Source organism: Marmota flaviventris, chromosome 3 (assembly GCF_047511675.1).
Source record: "Marmota flaviventris isolate mMarFla1 chromosome 3, mMarFla1.hap1, whole genome shotgun sequence".
Lineage (NCBI taxonomy): Eukaryota > Metazoa > Chordata > Mammalia > Rodentia > Sciuridae > Marmota > Marmota flaviventris.
This window is the reverse complement of record NC_092500.1, coordinates 75,117,995-75,137,481: the sequence shown is the minus strand read 5'-3', so window position 1 is coordinate 75,137,481 and position 19,487 is coordinate 75,117,995. Positions and strand designations below refer to the sequence as shown.

The following is a 19,487-nucleotide window of genomic DNA, read 5'->3' as shown; positions in this document are numbered from 1 at the left end:
TTCCTCTAAATACTAAAGCCTTGTCACTTTATATTTTTATACCTTTCTTCTCTCTTATAAGTTACAACATCCTCAGGAGTCAGTCAAACCACAGGAATTGGAAAGAATACAGGTGATTATAAAAGCTTCTTAACCTCTCCACTTTCAACAGTGATGCGCAACAAAATTATACACAAGTTGCAACTATTCTACACCATTGTTATTTGACTGTGAGGTGAATATGATTCTTGTCAGATTTTACAGATGAGAAAACCTATGGCTCAGAGATATTAACTAACTTGCTCATTAATATTTCTTGTCTCAACTTTTCTAGAATGCTAAAATTTCTATAACAGCAGTATATTACCCAAATATACCCAAACTCAGTAGGTAATCAATTCCTGCTTTGCTGCTGCTTCTACTGAAAATAGTTTTGGTAGCCAAGGAATTGGTATACAGCCAGAAGAGGAAAGAAAGATTACTTTATTTCCCTAACACAGAGACCACCCCTACTGCATCTTCCACCAACCAAGTTCATTTTGATAATGAAGCTTTAGGCAAAAACTCAAAACAACTTTGGAACAAACATTCCCTGAGAATGGTCTTTCCCTATAATAAAAGCTTCCATAATTTTTCCCTCCTATTCTAGCCTACATCCTTCTGATAGGAATGAAATTGACATAATGATACCCTTCCATTTTACATTTAGGTACTACTAGAGTGGTCCCTGGCAGCAACACCTCACCTGGAAATTCCAACACAGGTTAGTCAGGAATGTTATTGAGGAACAGGTGCCATATTTATTTTTGGAGGCTGGCTCTGGAGCAAGTATTGCACTATAGCTTTTTATCATCTTCCATTAGCCCTCCCTACTTTCTTCCTGTTGACTCTCACAAAGGTACAACTCCTGTAGAAGGAAGCATAACCAATGAAAATGGAACTGGCAACTCTTGAGATCCCACTGATTTATATTTGGCCTTAGCCTTTTCACGGATACATTTGTTAGATGAAGCTTGTGAAAATTATATCATTTCTTTTCGGGGCAGATCATAAACTATAATTTTGAAGAGGTTCAGAGTCCAGAAAGATTTTCCCTTTTGACATTCAAGCTATTACCCAAGTCCCAAATGGCAGCAATCCATATCCATCGGGTTCTATTAGAGGAGCAGAGGTGATGGAAATAACTCTTGGTGTTATAAGTTTATTCATTGAATATTGCTGAATGCATTGACACAAATATTTTTGTCATTAGGAGCTACCACTGGCATCTCTGAGACCCCAGGCTCTGAAAGTGAAACAGGTAAATGTAGGGAAGACCGTGAGACCTCTAACATTTAACCCCAGGGAAGTAAAACTTTAAGACTAGACCACATTTTAATGTGTTCATTGTAACTTTGAATTTAAAAATGCAGAACGTACTTTGCATCACAGGTGAGCCCAAAAAAGGCCTTCTATTGCTTTTGAGTCAGTCATTGTTGGTCACATTCTTGGAATGGTAAGTGTAAACCAAATTGATTTTCCTTCTCTCCCTTTCTTCTACTTTAGGTACCACTGAAGTGGTCTCTGGCACAACAATTCCATCTGAAAGTTCCAACACAGGTAAATCAATAACCTAACAAGGAATATAAGGAGCTTCAATAACAAGATACCCCTCCCCTAAAACATCCACATTCCTAGTTGGAGACACCAAACTTTTCTGAGTTCTGTGATTTTCCTTTCAATTCTTAGAGGCCACAACTTTAGGACATGACAAAACCACAGAAGCTAAAGTTAGCATAGGTAAGCACTAACCATCAAATATTTTCTTCATCTTGAATTATGTTGGCTATAATGAATACAGCAGATATTATGTTCAAGATGTCTTTTAGTACAAATTATCGGAATGTTAAGACATTACCCCAGGTGAATTGCCCTTTCTGTTTGAATTAAAGTGGCATAATTGAGACCACATGTGATATACCACTTAAGGCAAGAAAGTTTGTTTTAGTTCACTTGAAAAACTCACAAATTTATTCTGAAACAAATCCTAATTTTAGGTAAAAGGGAATTAACAAGGTGATCTTCTCCTTTTGTGATTTCAGTTACCACCACTGGGATAACTACTGGTACAACCCTTGCTCCCAGGAGTTCCAACACACGTGAGTCATGAAAGAATTGGGAGAAGTTTGTCTCTGTGAACTTCAGAGGACTGAATAGCTCATCAAAGGCATATTACATAAAGTAACAGTTACAGATTTCTCCTATTTCTTCTCAGGGGCTACCACTTCTACAGAAGTCATCCCTACCACTGGAGTAAAATTGGAAACTGGTAAGTGGTTTGTTCTTTCAGCCTTTTGGGTTCTAAGATTGTGGTAGATGATGGATGAGTGAGAGGGGCTGGAGAAGGGTTTTGTATTTCACTTGAAGATGATCTGTCAGGTGAATCAGGCTTGGTTCTTTTGCTCTCTACACTGATTTTCACCAGCCTTTTAAATGTGATTATATGAAGCTAAATACAACGTGTTACTCTTAATCCATCTTGCTTTTGTAGGTACAACTTCAGGTTCAACTACAGTTTCTAGGCGCCCAGAAAATTCCAGTCCTGGTTAGTAGTCACCCGTTTAGCCTTCTCTTAAGTATAAAAGCCATTCCTATGGATTTGTCCTCAATACTAAGGTCCTAACAAATTTAATTAAAAAATTTTTACCTCCCCTCCCAATCCCAGGAGTTTCTACAGAAGAACCAGGGAAGCAAGTCACAGGAAGTAACACAGGTGAGCAGAGATAAAGCACTTATTTCCAAAGTATTAAACTATAGCAAATGGCTGAGAATTTTGCCATCTATTGGTTTGAGGGGAAAAAAAGCATGGTGTTTGTTTCTCTTGCATTAAGAGACTGCTTATAAGAAACAATTTGAATTAGTCTAAATCCACGCTATTCTCAAGGCAAAACAATCACTACTGGGACTACTGTGATCTATTGATCTCTTTCTTTCCTTCCATTTCACTTTCTCAATCTCATGTCCTATCTGATAGGACATAACTTTTCATTGAGTCAATTAAGGTTGGTCATAATAATGCTGTGGAATTTCCTGAACTAAAGATGACATTAACCACATCTTTGTTAGGATATAGCTCCCCAGAAATAAATACTCAATGGGGACAGGAATCAAATGATATTTGAAACCATGGGTGCTGATGACTTTGTTTTAAATAATCACATAGAATGAGAAAACAGTTCCTTGGGTTCACTAGTACCTAAAGCATGGCCAAGGCAAAGGTGCCGGGGGCGGGGAGCGCATGTTTCTGCTTGACAGTTGCCAATGTGCTTTTGCCATTACCTAACAGTGTTGGAGTGCTGGCATGTACACACTGTACTAGGAGACCATGCTGCCTCTAATTTGGAGCTTCAGAATCTCAGATTAAACAAGATCAATAAAAATTTTCTGAGGAACCATTTTTAAATAAGATTCATTTTTTAGAGTACTTAGTCTCATGGCAGTAAAATTGAAAGAAGGGAGAAACCATCTTCAAAGTATTAAAATATAAAGATTCTTAGTCCTTCCCAGTATTTAGTTTTCATGTGTCACCAATATGATTCCAAGGTTTAGAAGTGAATCAGGCCAACAAGGGGAATTGAAAAAGGTGAGGCTGGGGGGCGGGGGTAAGATTCCCATCTCCAGGGCAAGAACTCAAAGAGAAGCATCCCAGAGAACTAAAGTTCACTACAAAATATATATATATAACCAAACAGGGAAAACACATAATTTCACTGCTTGGTACACAGAATCCTGGAGAAGGAATACTTTGTTTCACAAAAACACATGGATCTGTCCTAAACTACAGGTGGGGAAAAAAAAGACATTCCTCACATTGCCTCCTCCTCTTCCAAGTCTGGAGCCTGCTGCTAGGAAGAAACATGCCTAAAGTTTAATCAAGCTGAGAGGAACATGAGGTCATCTTGGTCTACCAAGATGCCTTTTTTTTTTTTTTTCATTTTCTCTCACTCTTTTATACCTTCTTTCTCCCTCACCCCAAACTACTATAAGAGAACCAGGAAACCAAGTCACATGAAGTAAAAGAGTTAAGTGAGAGAAAAGCTCTTGCCACTTAGAGAAGAGGGACCTACAAGTAAAAAACTTATTGGGATCAAAGTAACATTCGATCCACCTCTGTGAGCAACTAAGAGGGAGACCTCTTAACGTTTCTGTGGCCCAGGCTTGAACTCGCATGAGATGCATTAGTGCACTCTGTCAGCTTGGAGACTCTTCCTGCATGTGGAGGTGTCTTAAAAGACTTGGTCTTTGGATATCAGAAAACCTGCATGTTATTTCCTTGCTCATTTTAGGTACCCCCAAGGAATCATCTGAAACAACTACTGCTGGAATTACTACCACAGGTAAGTAAAATGCACCCACATGGACTTTTCTTGGAGGTGTCTTGATGACAGGATAGATTATCTGAAGTGAACCCATTTCTTCAATCCTCGGCACTCACTCTTGTTCCTCTATTAGCAGCCACTGCTTCCACGGGAGTCGAGGAAACTTCAAGCACTGCAGTGCAAACAGGTGAATGTTAGCTATACAACCTCTTCCTTAACTGGGATGGCTTTGATGACACTTTAGGAGGTGAATGTGGGGATAGAGGAGCCAGGAAGATGAAGTTAAACTTCCTATTAGAACATAACATTGAAGTCCAGCTAGGGTGGCCTTTTTTCTCAGGCTCCTGTCCTAAAGACATTCATGAAGCTTGAGATTTCTGAGAAAGGGATGACGAAGGGTGTTAGTTCTGAAACTTTCTATTTATTTCCTCTGGCAGGTTCCACTTCAGTTACAGCTGGAGTCACAACAGGCCCACAAGTATCTCAGCCAGGTAAAAAGGACTGACCCGAATGAACTAGAAAGAATTATCTATTCCATATGAAGCACTGTGCCTTGTGTTATGAATTTGTGCCATTGTTTGGGCATGCACACACACAGAGATTTGATATGTATGCTTATTATTCTAATTTTATCTCCCTTCAGAAACCACTGTAGTAGCAACAGAGAATCAAGAAGTTGAAAATAAAACAGGTCAGAATGGGAGAAGACCTAATTACTGTGCTACTAATCCAGCTAATATTTATTTAGTACCTCCTATGTGCTAGACTCTGTAGCAGACTTAAGAGCAAAACCATCAGGAAGATTATAGTACTTGCCATTTTATGATCTTTTGTGTGTCAAGGAAGAGGGAGATTATAGTGATAAAGTCTATGCCCATAATATTCTATTTAATGGTAACCTAAAATACGTATAAAACGTGGTTCCAGAAAAGCAGGGTAAGAGTAGAGTGTTCATGTCTGCTTATTATAGTTGTGAATGAAGGCTTCAGAAAGGAGATGATTGTTTACTGAGTGGTCAGGGAGAGAATTCCTGTCAATTGCCTATGAAAACAGACATAACACCACACAGGTGAGTTCAGAAATCAAGGAGTTATTGGCAATGATGGAAGGAGGCCTAAGGAAGAAATGAGATTGAAAATAAAATCTTTCTACTTTCTAATCTTAAATAAGATTCTATCCTTTTAAGTAATGAGATCCTTTTCCAAATTTTATCAAGAGAATGATATGATCAGATAGTTTTAGAGAAATTACTCTAAGAGCAATGTGGAGATTAGAAGATTGTTTTGGTTTTTTGGTACCAAGGATTGAACCCAGGGGCCCTTAACCACTGAGCCCCACTCCCATCCCTTTTTATAGTTTATTCAGAGACATGGTCTCACTGAGTTGCTTAGAGCATCACTAAATTTCTGAGGATGCCTTTGAACTCGCCATCCTTCTGCCTCAGCCTCCCAAGCTGCTGGGATTACAGGCCTGTGCCACCATGCCCAGTTTAGAAGATTGTTGTTTTCTTCTGTACTTATGCCTAATTGTTGATCTCTCTCCTATTACTGGTTTCTATTATTCTGCTAAGCATTTATGATTAGGAGTTACCGAAGTCTACCTTGTCAAGGAGCTAGAGACATTTACTACCTGAAACTTCCACGTCTTTTACTCATATCTACATTTTTGGTAGCTATTAGTTGTTGGAATTGCTTGACCTAAAAATGTAGCATTTTTAAGTTCTTCTAAAGTATTCTGTTGTTTCTATCCAGCCTCATTTTTATTGTACCTACCAATTATGTTTTGGTGATTTTGAAATATAATTTAAGATTTATGAGTGGATTGTTGGGTTAATATAGATAAGTGATATGTGAAGGGTCCAGAGGATAAAGAAATATGACCAGTTTAAAGCATTTGGTGGAGGAAAAGAAAGAAAGCATTTGGTAGGGAGAGAGGATCCAGAAGAGAAAGGTTTCTAGAGAATTAAAATTAGGTAGTAATTAGATTTTTCTGTACATGAATTTTTCTTATTTTATTGTCTTATTCATTGGAACTGTTTTCCAAGAAAATTTTGAAGCAAATTTTATCTTCATGTTTTCTCCTTTCTGTTCTCATATTTCTGTCCCATTAAAATTTGGAGTGTAAAGGAAACACTTTGTAATGGTGGGCTCTCAAATACCATGAGGAGCAGAAAGTAATGACAGTCTTACAGCTGTATTCCCATCTATTCTGACTACCTAGCCATTTACCCCCAGCAATAGAATAATGAATTAAGTAACTATCCCCAACACTATTCCTGAATTTCAGGTACTAATGAGTTTTCTATGTTTGCATAGGATGCCCAGGAACACTTCCACCAGCTCCAGGTAAGAACAACTCCATTGCAGAATCATTCTGCAGTAATGGCTCTTGTGAATCACGTTTCAAAGCTATTGCCAACAAAAGTCCCTAGCCATGGAAATGTTATTAGCAAACTTGAAGTGGATGAATGTAGCTTCCAATCACCAAATAAACCACGAATAATGGTTTTTATCCTCACTACTAGTGCAGCCAAACAAAACAAATATGACATCATTACCTGAAATAACTAGTAGGCAAACTTTTTATGTATTTTGATTGAAATATATTTTGAACTTAGTGGGCATTTAAAATGCCCACTATCAAGTGGCTAACTTTCTTAGGGTTGATCTTAAGAAATGATTCAATAATTTTAAAGGACTTCATTGAGTTCTCACTATTCTTTTTAGTTTAATTTTTTTTAATGTGGTTCTGAGGATTAACCCCATGCATCATGTGTGCTAGGCAAGCACTCTACTACTGAGTTACACAACCCCAGCCCAAGTTCCCACTATTCTTGAGATAATAAAGTATGCTTTGTGGCAAGTAGGAAAAATTCCAAAAAACAAACAAAAGAATCATTCTTTACCACAAGGTAAAATTGGAAGAAGAAAGCTCTTCAAAGAAACATGGAGAATTTTCACAAGGCAATTGTTTTAACTGTGGTATAGAAAACTGATTGGATCAGGAGGATATTCAAAATAGTAAGGTATTGGGGTAAAGTCTTGGGGTAGATTGGCAGCCAGTATGGCAAGGTAGGGTATGAGATACAGGACTTGCAGTAGCTTGGAAGACAGACAGAAAGGAAGGAATCAAAATTGCTCATAAGTTTTAAGCTTGCATGATTGAAAGAATAGTTTGGTCCTTAATAGGAAAAAGACAGTCCAGAAAGTTGATTTTTAGGAACAAGATGATATAATCTGTGTGCACATCGAGTTTGAGGTTCCTGTAGGTCCATTGGGATGCTGTTAGGTGGAATGAGAACTGGAGTCACAGTCAGGAGAGGCCTGAACTGCAGATGGATAATGGAGGATCAGGCATCCCCTTGATGTTATAGTGGACCTGGTGGAGACAAAGTTCCAGGGGACAGAATAGAGACAAAATAAGAATAAGAACTTCTTCTAGTAAAGACAGGAATTTACAAGTGTTAAATTTGAGGAAAGGGTCTTTGTGTGTGACCTTATGAGGTCTTGCTGATTTATAGGATTGTGGAGGCAAGTGTCAGATTATAAAACATGAAACCAGATGGTAGCCATGAGATTTATTGACTACTGCCAGAAAAATAAAAAATTGAGAATTTTTTTTTACTGAGGATTATAAAAATAGGATATATATGCTTTTTAAGGAATGTTTGCTTAAAGTAGGTAGATATGATTTATCTACCTCAAGGCACTACATAATCCTGTGACTCTAAAATCCTAGTGCCAATTACAGTATTGGCCACCTGCTGGTTATCTATAAATAACAGATGGTTGTATTTTGCCAAATTTAATTAGCATTTATCATTTTGTGTTAACAGTGTGTCATGGTCCACTGGGAGAAGAGAAATCTGTAAGTGCACAGTTTTGCTCTACTTTTATCCAAATTGGCTTTCATTCCTGCATCTGAATACAAGTCTAAACTTGGTTTATACCTGCAGCCTGGAGACACATGGACTTCTAATTGCCACAAATGTACCTGTACTGATGCAAAGACTGTAGACTGTAAACCTCAGGAGTGCCCTTCTCCACCTGTATGCAGAACCGGAGAGAAGCTTGTAACGTTTAATGATACCTGCTGTGAAATTGGACACTGTGGTGTGTATTCATAATGCATTTAATGAATTGAATTTGTGTGATAGGTAAAACTTAGGGAAACCAAAAATTAACAGTTGTCCATTCATCTACTGGTTATATGCATATTTTGGTATTATGAGGAGAGACATAATTGGTTGATAAAGAATCTATTATTTGTTATGGAATGAAATAACTTGTGTCTTTTTCAGAACCCCAAACGTGTTTATTTAACAATACGGATTATGAGGTAAGGCCTTTTCTTCTCTAAAATAACTATAACTAAATGCAATGCTAAACTACACCAATGATCTTTCAGTTTATAATATGAAAAAATGGTAATTATGGAGTGGAATGAGTTCTTTTGTCCCTGTATTAATTTTCAGAAGAACATCAAATGTAACACTCCCCATGGTTCTTATCAAAGGGGGAAAATATACTTCATCATTAAGTACTCAGCAGTAGAGCTTCTGAACAAAATTTCCCATGGGTCTTGCCAGATGGAGAAGACACACTTTGTAACATTCAAATCAACGAGCAGAGTTAAACTGTAATTATAACCAGAAAGATCAGATGGCCAAACTGTCAGAGATCAAACAAGAAAACCCAGAGGACTAGAACCCCACGATGTGGACTTAGTGACACACTATATTCAGGGCTGGTTGGTTTTGACAACTAATTTGATACTTTGGACAGTATTTAACTTTTGAAAATTAGTGTCAAAAAGACATCAATTTGAGAATCATCCAATTTTTATAATTATATACTTGACCTGGTGGTATCAAATATTTTAAAAATCTAAAATTAAAGGTTCAATTCCCAGGATCACTCCCCTCTGCCACAAGTAAGTTCCTAAATAAAAAAGTAGGAAATACATAAAACAGCTTGTGAGAGTCTTACTTTCACAACCTACTTACCATATTCAAACTTTTAGTTTTCAGCATTGATCTGACTTTAGAACCCATAATGGTTTTTAAACAAAAGATGATGACACTTAAGAAACATCTCTAGTCATGTATATGCATAACAGTCAAAATAATAAAATTTCAGTTTATCAAAATTCTTCTTATGGTCTGAAGCCCTAAAATAAAATTTCTCATGCTGTAGTTAGAATGTTGAACATAAACTCTTTAGAAAAATCTAGTGGGTTTTAAACATGTAGGAATATAGTCAAGATAGAAGAGATCTTAGGAGGTTTGTCATCTGTACTAAATTGATTTTGTGACATTTTCCCCTTACTTAGATATCTTATTTACTTCCCCTCAAACTTAGAGTATAACAATTGTGGTGAACTGCTTGCTCACTGTACAATAAGCTTTCTTGAAAAATTCTTGAAAATTCAGTGAATTTTCTCTTAAAAATTGAGACACTTTATGCTCTCAATGAAGAATTTTGATTTATTCACAAAAGTAGAAGACATTCAAACCCACTCTTTATTCACTATTAACCTAATGGCTAAAAGTGCCTCTAGACAGTCACTAAATAGTGAATTTTTTGTTTTTGTTCTTATTGGCTTAGCTGTCAACTCCAGAAAGAACTTGAAGCAAATAATAATTCTCCCCTTCCTTTCCTTCCAGATCGGTACCTCATTTGATGACCCCAGCAACCCCTGTGTCTCCTACTCCTGCAACAGTACTGGCTTTGTTGCGGTGGTCCAAGACTGCCCCAAGCAGAGCTGGTGTGCAGAAGTAAGTCTTGTTCTTAATTAGTGGGCAGCGTGATGACTTCTTTATCATAAATTTGGAAAAAAATTTGCATCTGGACAACAGACATGTATCTCTTATCAATTGCATAGCTCTTTTTAAAAAAGATTTTCTAAAATATGGACACAATATCTTTATTTATTTTTATGTGGTGCTGAGGATTGAACCCAGCACCTTGCATGTGCTAGGAGAGCCCTCTACCGCTGAGCCACAACCCCAATTGCATAGATCTTTAAACAAATTTACTGAATCAAGAGTCAGATGATTACAGATATAAAAAGTCCTTTAAAAAGGTGGATGTATCAAGGACGGTCCTTATTTTTTACAGGCACTATAAAACTTAATTTAGTGCTATCTTAGAAAAAGTAGATCATAAACTGGGTATGGTGGTGCATGCCTGTAATCCCAGTGACTTGGAGGCTGAGACAGGAGGATAGTGATTTGGATGTCAGTCTCAGCAAGACCCTATCTCAAAAAGTAAAAAATAGGACCGAGGATGAAGCACAGTGGTAGAGTGCCCCTGGGTTCAATTCCCAGGATCACTTCCCTCTGCCACAACAGAAAATATGTCAGTTATTAAATAGAAATATTTTCCATAATTATATATGTGTATTATTTATACCTTTGTTCCATAATATCTTCATTTATATGATCTAAAAATGAAGGTATTCTATGAATGGATTCTTAATCATTTTTCTTTCTGGAGTTACAAAATTTAAAACTTATTAAAAACTACAATACTGGATTTCAACTGAGAGTTTATTTGGAGACATTGGTAGGATAGTAATTACAACAAAGATCAGGTATAGATCCTGCCTGAGAAGCTTAATGTCTGAGGTTGAAGTATTTTTCATGTAAAATAAGAAATAATTTTTTACATGCTGTTATCTTTAAAAATAATTTAGTTAAAGTTTGAATTCTGTCTAAATACTGCCTGATTTTTATTCCCAAGCTCACCTCCCTCCTTCCTTGCCCCTGCTCCAGACCTGCCATCAGCATGTTCATCTTTTCTGTTCCCCCTTAATTATAAATTGTATATTATTTAGAGAAAAAAGTTTTCCAATCTGTTTTCTTTTCTCTCACCCCTATAGGAAGACAGAATCTATGACTCAAGAAAATGTTGCTATACATGTAAGTTAATGTCAACACAAAGTATAAGCTGTTGATAGGATTTTAAAAATACAATGAAAGATCATTAATAGAAAGTTACCTGTATTTTAATAACATATAATCCAACCTAAACTATCCATCAATATTTATACTTAATCTATTGTGTTTACTCATTCTTCTTGGCTGTAACATTCTTCCCTGGGAACACCAGTTATGTTTACAGTGAAAGAAATTTTAAATAGAAGATTAGCTCTTAACATCAGCAAGCTGTGTTGTAAATTGCTGAATTAGAGCACACTGATGGATTATTTTTGACAACTATTGTTTCACTGCTAATAATCCATTTCCCTATTTTCCCCCACTGGTCCCTTTCTCTTTCATCTGTGATAAGAGCAATTATGAGGTAATATTTATCTTAGTACTAACCAGTTGCCTTTTACTGAGGACTGAGATAGTTAATTCCATTAGTAATAGTTATTTTTGAGGCCATTACCTCTATGGTTAAGAAAGTGGAGGCTAAGCAATTGTTAAAATATTAAATGTCACACCTGCCTGTTATCTTCTTTGTTTTAGGTAAGAATAATTGCAGAACTTCTCCTGTGAACGTGACTGTCAAGTACAATGGTTGCAAGAAAAGAATCCAGATGGCAAAATGTATGGGTGAATGCAAAAGGACTCTCAAGTGAGTTTTCCTTTGTGTACTGTGCATTGACTGTGGAGGAAATCAAGATTTTAAAACATTAACGTGGAGATTTTTTTTTTCCACAGGAGAGCAATGTTATTTGTTTGAATCCTGATCATCAAATATTTTAAAATAGTAATAAGTAATTCTCAAGTTTTCTAAACAGGCTCAACACATTTGTGCAAATACATTTATCTTCCTGCTGTGATTACAGTCAGTACCTTAAGCAATAAAGTGCATTCCTTTATGTGAAGTTTTATATATAGATTAATGTGGTCCTAAATAGGTTATTTAAAATCTGTTTGCTTTTTATACCTTAATATTATGATTACAAATCTTCTCTTTGAGTTCTTTTCTTTTGTTCTTAAGTACCAATTATCAGAAGTTACAGCAATAAGGAATGCAAGGTCTAGGAGAAGAGTACTTTGTTTAAGTGACTTAATAAGCCTTCCAACCAATTAATTACAATTTAAGCATTGATGTTGAATTTCTGTCATGACATTTCAAATGTATTTATTATTGAATTTTCTTTTCTTTTAGGTACAATTATGATCTCTTTCAGTTGGAAAATTCATGCCTCTGCTGCCGAGAAGACAACTATGAGTTCAGAGACATTGCTCTTGACTGTCCTGATGGAAGCACACTATCTTACAGATACAGGCACACCACAACCTGCTCTTGTTTAGATATGTGTGAACAGACTAAGACTGCTTCAGCTCACTCAATGACCAGATAATTATGACAGTTGTAAGAGGCTATTTATTTTCTAAGAACTCTCTTGTATCTTACTCAAAGTAAATACAATGAGGAATTATCTTTTTCTTATTGACTGGGTCTAAAGAATAAATATAACTTTGCAAGCAATTAGTGAGCATGTGTATTTGTTTTGTGGCAATAAGAATTCTGTGAGTCAAGTGGAAACCGAGTCTTATCATGATTCTTCTATTCTTATCTCTTTAGGCCATTCTCCTTGATTGCCTCCTCTATTTACTGAAAATGTAGTTTTTGGTGTCTTTTCCCACTTCTCCTTATCCCCTGGCTCCCTCCCCTAGGATACCATACCTCTTTAAAGTTCTCTCTGTATGGTTTGAAATTTCTATACTTCCTTTTTTGAAAGGTTTCTCTAGCTTTTCTTACAACATTTTAAATTAGCAATCCCCTTGTGTGGATAGCTTTGCTTCTCCAATTGTATTCCATTCCTCTTCTCATTTTACTCAGGCTCTGACAGATTGCATCAAGAAAAATACAGGTGTTTAGACACTGAGGATTTCTAGTCTATATCACCAACAGTACACACATCATACCACTTTGAATTTAACATCTCCTGCTGGAAACCAAAACTAAACTATTTTCTGTGACCCTCTTATCTATATTTGTATACCAGTGACATGATAAAACAAGTTGAGGCTGACTAACATGATGGTCATCTTCAGTATAGTCTACTCCTTTAATGCCTCACACACACACATCCTTCTTTCTGCACATATATATATCCAAGTGTACCTTGTATAACAGTTTTTACATATATTAAAAATGTGCAACTCACATTTATCCCCTTCCCAACATATAGACAAATCCAATTTATAATTTTAAATCTACTTTCTACATCATTTGGACTAATGGTAAATCTATCCATCAAATGTTGGGGATAATATTGGTTGTTAGAGTATCCACCACAGGCAAATAATAAATCCATACAAGTGGCTATTCCAGATCTCACATCTTTGTCTCAAGTATTAGATTTTCCCCCCTTTCAGTACATACCAGAGTTAATCAGTTGGCAGAATTATGAGGGTTTTCAGCCCTCTAAAATAAAAATTGATGAGGTTGTAGGAGTTTTTCAATAAATTTTACCTCAGGAAATGGTAGAACATAGGGCCATCAACATGCCTACATTTCAATCCTTACTGTGGTAGTTATTTTCTCTTGATAGTCAGAATTGATCATCACAGACACTATCATGACTGCCTCTCCTGCTTAGGAAGTTTGAGAAACTACAAGTGGCAGATGGTGTCATATTAATTTCTTGTCACACCAATGTTACCTTCTTCCTTCAGCAGACCAAACTCACTAGGTAGTATCCCTCAGCTAGTATCAGAGTAGAATGGAGAAACATATTTGACCCACAGCATCTTCTCCAAGCAAAAGGCATAATTTCAGAGAAAGGTGGCCACCACATAGGGGCAGCACATTGTAGGCAATAAGAAACCATCTCATGGATCCAATTTTTGTCTTTGAGACCTGAATGGGCCCCATGCTAGATGCATGCCTTATGATTAATGGATTGGTCCTCCAAATGTTTAACTTCATAAGTATGTAGATAATCTAGTGCTCAGTCTAGGAAGATGTACTTTGGTTCATGGTGCTCTGTCATTGCAATATTACCAGAAAGCTAGTGTTTGGGGAAGTAGAATAGCTGCTCCAAAGAGTGGCATGGTTCTGCTCCAAAACCTATAAAGCCTTTATTGCTGTGATTATATTAAAACTTGTCATTATCTCCATTATTATTTTTCTCCTGCAGATTCTTCCAGAACTATTAGATCACCATATATTATGAATTGAAAGTTAAATCAGATTTTAATGAAAGCTTGATCATTTGAACAGGTTTTGTTTTGGTCAAAGTCTTTCCAAAGTTATCAGTTCTTGGGCCATCCAGTGAATAGACCTAAATAAGAACTACATATAGATTTCTTGATATTTCCAAAATCCAATTCAGTGTAGATGAACACAGTACAATAGCCTGCCCTTCACCTGGGAGGTGATAGTCACTATCTCTGTACTATTATGATTTAAACTATTTACAGAAAACTTGAAATAATAAAAACTTGTCTCCCAGACATATGACTGGTTAGGTGATCCAGAAAAGGTATGGCTATGCCTAGCAGCTTCTTTTTCTTCTACTATTCTAAACACACATTTCTCATCTTCCATCTTGATGGCCTTTCATGGTTCCCTCTATCCCCTACCATCTCATTATTATTCAAGTTAGCTGGAAAGAAGAATGGAAGAAGGGGAGTGCATGCTCCTTCCTTTTGAGGGAAAATCCCCAAATTATACACACACTTCCATTAACATTTCACTGGCCACAATAGAGCCATAGCTTTCCATAGAACACCTAAGATTATAAAATGTAAGTCTTTGGATGGGTTATAAAGTAGTCACTGGAATTCTTTGTAAAACTATAGATTTATAGACTTCATGCTTAAAGTCCAGTTCAGTAGATCAGAAATCCAGTAGCCAAACAAATATTTGCAAACCAAGTTCTAGGGGCCATATTGTTTCATTTAGTAAAAGAAACATCCAGAAAAGCACCTGCAATTTAAGTCATCACCAAATTAGATTATTTGGAGGGATACTGTATGCACTATATAGATATCCCTCAAGAAATAACTTATTTCTCATCTGTTGAGAGTTCTGCAAGAATAGTACTTTTAGCTATAAGTTTTCTTAGGGAATTGCCTCAGCTAAAGAGGACCACATCCTCAGATGTTAGGTCCCCCTTCTTGAGGAAAAGAGGAACATTTAGTGATTGGTGTGGGTCAGTAGATAGATTCAAATTGGGGTGAGAGGGATGAACCTAAGAACTCCCTACAAGTTTGGCAGAGACTTCCATAGAAGATACAAAATTCCTTGCCTTACCCTACTCAGTCTTGCTTCCTTCCATCAGTTTGGATTCCAAGAGCATTCCATAACAAACTTGCTACCTGTAAATCTCCATCTAAGAGTATGCTCCAAGGAAACCTAATCTTCATTGTTGGAGATTTAGCAGCATTATCTAGAACCAATCAACTGTCTATAGCAATTGAGTCTGAGAATTGAATGGGACGGATATAGAAATTAGGCTACTTATGTCTTTCAAGTCTTTAATGGTGGCTTTGAAATGAGCTACATGGATGAACCCTCCCCTACTATCATCTCTCATTCTCATTCCTTTACTTCTTATATGTCATAAAGATAGTTTCCTATTTGTCAAGGATACCATTTTAGTAGTTTCATACAAGTGACCCTGCCATAAAATTAATGAAGGGAAGGAAAATTAATACTCAAAATTGAGTATATGTTAGAATAACTTTAAATCTCAGTATAACTGACCATTCCAATATTTTTTCTCTCCACATATAATCCATCCCCTCCCATATATTAATAATTTCTTTTCATTATTTTCATCTGAATACTTGGTAACCCTACATATGATGTTAATTACAGCTATGTCTTCATATTCCAACATGTAAGTTTTCTGAAGGCAATAAGTTTGTATCTCTATTCAAGAGATCTATCCCTAATACTATTAGAGGACCTAGCATATAGTAGGTAATCCATAAACATTTGTTGAGTATTAAATGATGAAATCTAACAAAGACAACACATTACTCATTTTTTATCATTTTTTATCTTATTCTTTGAACACTTCTTTTTACAATAAAATATATACTCTCCAGATCCTTATCAGAGGTAAGAATGAACTATACCTAATGACAAAAGTTCTATTCTTCAAAGATTATTCATGGAAATTGGTATGCATTCAGTCTTAAATACAAAGTTATATCCTTGAGTAAACAAAAGAAAATACCAAAGATGGGGCTGAAGATCCTCCAGCAATGGTTCTTTACTAACACCAATTTCAACAGGCATTCACCTACAAACAATCTTCACAAAGCTAAGGAAACCAGATGAGAGACCATAGTACCTGGTTTTATAATAATAATATTAATTTAAAAAGACAAATTAAAGAAGTTAAGAAGAAAAACATTGCCTGCATCACTCATTCCCCTACTCCAAGCAGCCTAGAGAGATACAGCCCACTTGAGAGATGAAGAAGGAATTGAATCAAGGCCTTAGACTTGAAACCCAGTACCACACCTGCCATGGTGAAACCCAGGGACCTGAAAGAAACCCACAATCCATGAAGGTGGGCCAGAACCCATGGGTGAGACACAGGAACAGTGGTATCCAGGTAGCCAAGGGACTACTCCACCACCCCTCTTCTCACCTCAGGTAGAAGATGGGAATAAGACTACTACCTATTGAATGCAGGGAATGAAAGCTAGAATACACACTTTGTCTTGGAATGGGCTTGGGGCACTCCCTACTCTAAAATTGTGCAGGTCCCTGAAGCTGTCAAAGTCATATGCAACCCAGCCTGCTGTCATCCTTTGTGGTCAAGAAACTATTATCTCCACTACGTATATCCCAACTTTGTGCAGCGCAAGTTATCCCCAGGCCAGTACTCACAGAGGGAGCATCTACACCCACCTGCCCAGGCATCAGGAGATTTGTATGCCAGTAGGATGAACCTGAGTTTCAGTGTGGATCACTGCCAGCTGCACTGTGGGCCTGTATACAACCCTGAGAATTTGCAATTTTTTGCAGCTATGAGACTCGGGTGCACCTCAGCCTTGGTGGCCAAGGTATTGCTTTCAGCAATACTACCTGGACCTCAGCATAGTGTGGAGTAAGACAATATTTGTGAATAGTAGGACAGGATATTAAGCAATGCAGACAACAGAAGAACTTAGTTAAAAAAAGATGAAAGAAAAAATTTAAAAATCCATAGGAAATATTTGAGCTGAAATATACACTCAGCAAGATTCAAAATACTATAGACGGTATCAATAGTAAGATATACCAAACCAAAGAAAGAATCAGTGAATTCAAAGATAGACTATTTGAAAATGCCCATTTGGAGGAGAAAACAGAAGAATAAAGGGGATAAAAGATGAAGAATAAAGAATGAATAGAAATTATAAGAATTGGGGATAGTATTACAAATCAAATATTTGGGGCTTTAGGGATTAAGAAAAAAACTAGTAAATGCCAAAGGAGTAGAAAGCTTATTCAAAGACTTGATAACAGAAAACTTACTGAATCCAGAGAGATATACAAATAACCAAATACAGGAAGGTCAAAGGTCACCAGTCAGAATTAACTTAAATCAAGTCTACTGAATATATCTTACAGTCAAGCTCTCAAAGGTGAAAGATAAAGCTTCTCAATAACCCAATCAACAAATGGGCCAAAGACCTGAACAGACACTTCTCAGAGGAGGACATACAATCAATCAACAAGTACATGAAAAAATGCTCACCATCTCTAGCTGTCAGAGAAATGCAAATCAAAACCACCCTAAGATACCATCTCACTCCAGTAAGATTGGCAGCCATTATGAAGTCAAACAACAACAAGTGCTGGCGAGGATGTGGGGAAAAGGGTACTCTTGTACATTGCTGGTGGGACTGCAAACTGGTGCGGCCAATCTGGAAAGCAGTATGGAGATTCCTGGGAAAGCTGGGAATGGAACCACCATTTGACCCAGCTATTGCCCTTCTTGGACTTTTCCCTGAAGACCTTAAAAGAGCGTACTACAGGGATACTGCTACATCGATGTTCATAGCAGCACAATTCACAATTGCTAGACTGTGGAACCAACCCAGATGCCCTTCAATAGATGAATGGATAAAAAATATGTGGCATTTATACACCATGGAGTATTACGCAGCACTAAAAAATGACAAAATCATAGAATTTGCAGGGAAATGGATGGCACTAGAGCAGATTATGCTTAGTGAAGCTAGCCAATCCCTAAAAAACAAATACCAAATGTCTTCTTTGATATAATGAGAGCAACTAAGAACAGAGCAGGGAGGAAGAGCAGGAAGAAAAGATTAACATTAAACAGATACATGAGGTGGGATGGAAAGGGAGAGAAAAGGGAAATTGCATGGTAATGGAGGGAGACCCTCATTGTTATACAAAATTACATATAAGAGGTTGTGAGGGGAATGGGAAAATAAACAAGGAGAGATATGAATTACAGTGGATGGGGTAGAGAGAGAAGATGGGAGGGGAGGGAGGGGGGATGGTAGAGGATAGGAAAGGTAGCAGAATACAACAGTTACTAATAGGGCATTATGTAAAAATGTGGATGTGTAACCGATGTGATTCTGCAATCTGTATTTGGGGTAAAATTGGGAGTTCATAACCAACTTGAATCTAATGTATGAAATATGATATGTCAAGAGCTTTATAATGTTTTGAACAACCAATAAAAAAAATTAAAAAAAAAAAAAGCTTCTCAGGGCTGGAAGAGAAAAGACACCAATAACACATAAGGGTGTTTCAATAACACAAGGGTGTTCCAATTCACCTCACAGCAAACTTCTCAGAAGTCCTACAGGCCAGGTGGGAGTAGCATGAGATTTCCATAGTACTGAAGGAAAAGAAAAAAAACTGCAAACCAAGAATACTTTACCCAGCAAAATTATCATTTAGAAATGGAGACATAAACATTCACACATAAATAAAAGCTGATATTCTCTGCTAGACCTATCCTAACAGAATAGCTACAGAGCATTCTTCAAAGTGAAATACAGAGACACGGGAAGACTGATCCAGTAACATTGGACTGGGGTGCAGGTGGGAGGTTAGGCGAAAGACGGAGAAAAGTCTAGAATTAGAATGACATGTTACCAAGCTATTAAAATAATCTTCAGTTACAGAATAAAAACAGAACATTAATAAGTTAAAAAAGTCACAAGGTATCAAACTCACGGATAAAAAATATTCAAAT

General features: G+C 36.8%; 1 protein-coding gene across 1 annotated transcript in view; it reads left to right on the top strand.

Moving 5' to 3' along the window:
• Positions 1 to 12,784, top strand: part of LOC114084223 (mucin-19) — a 115,141-nt gene extending 102,357 nt beyond the window's left edge. Inside the window, exons 125-145 of the mRNA XM_071609287.1 lie at positions 62 to 112; positions 689 to 742; positions 1,232 to 1,279; positions 1,525 to 1,578; positions 1,708 to 1,758; positions 2,061 to 2,117; positions 2,234 to 2,287; positions 2,510 to 2,563; positions 2,684 to 2,731; positions 4,305 to 4,355; positions 4,471 to 4,524; positions 4,775 to 4,828; positions 4,981 to 5,028; positions 6,653 to 6,682; positions 8,173 to 8,204; positions 8,293 to 8,449; positions 8,638 to 8,675; positions 10,003 to 10,113; positions 11,220 to 11,259; positions 11,812 to 11,920; positions 12,461 to 12,784. Of these exons, the coding sequence (XP_071465388.1) occupies positions 62 to 112; positions 689 to 742; positions 1,232 to 1,279; positions 1,525 to 1,578; positions 1,708 to 1,758; positions 2,061 to 2,117; positions 2,234 to 2,287; positions 2,510 to 2,563; positions 2,684 to 2,731; positions 4,305 to 4,355; positions 4,471 to 4,524; positions 4,775 to 4,828; positions 4,981 to 5,028; positions 6,653 to 6,682; positions 8,173 to 8,204; positions 8,293 to 8,449; positions 8,638 to 8,675; positions 10,003 to 10,113; positions 11,220 to 11,259; positions 11,812 to 11,920; positions 12,461 to 12,656 (1,391 nt within the window). The 3' untranslated portion in view covers positions 12,657 to 12,784. The remainder of the gene's footprint in view (positions 1 to 61; positions 113 to 688; positions 743 to 1,231; positions 1,280 to 1,524; positions 1,579 to 1,707; positions 1,759 to 2,060; positions 2,118 to 2,233; positions 2,288 to 2,509; positions 2,564 to 2,683; positions 2,732 to 4,304; positions 4,356 to 4,470; positions 4,525 to 4,774; positions 4,829 to 4,980; positions 5,029 to 6,652; positions 6,683 to 8,172; positions 8,205 to 8,292; positions 8,450 to 8,637; positions 8,676 to 10,002; positions 10,114 to 11,219; positions 11,260 to 11,811; positions 11,921 to 12,460) is intronic.
• Positions 12,785 to 19,487: the final 6,703 nt, after the last annotated feature.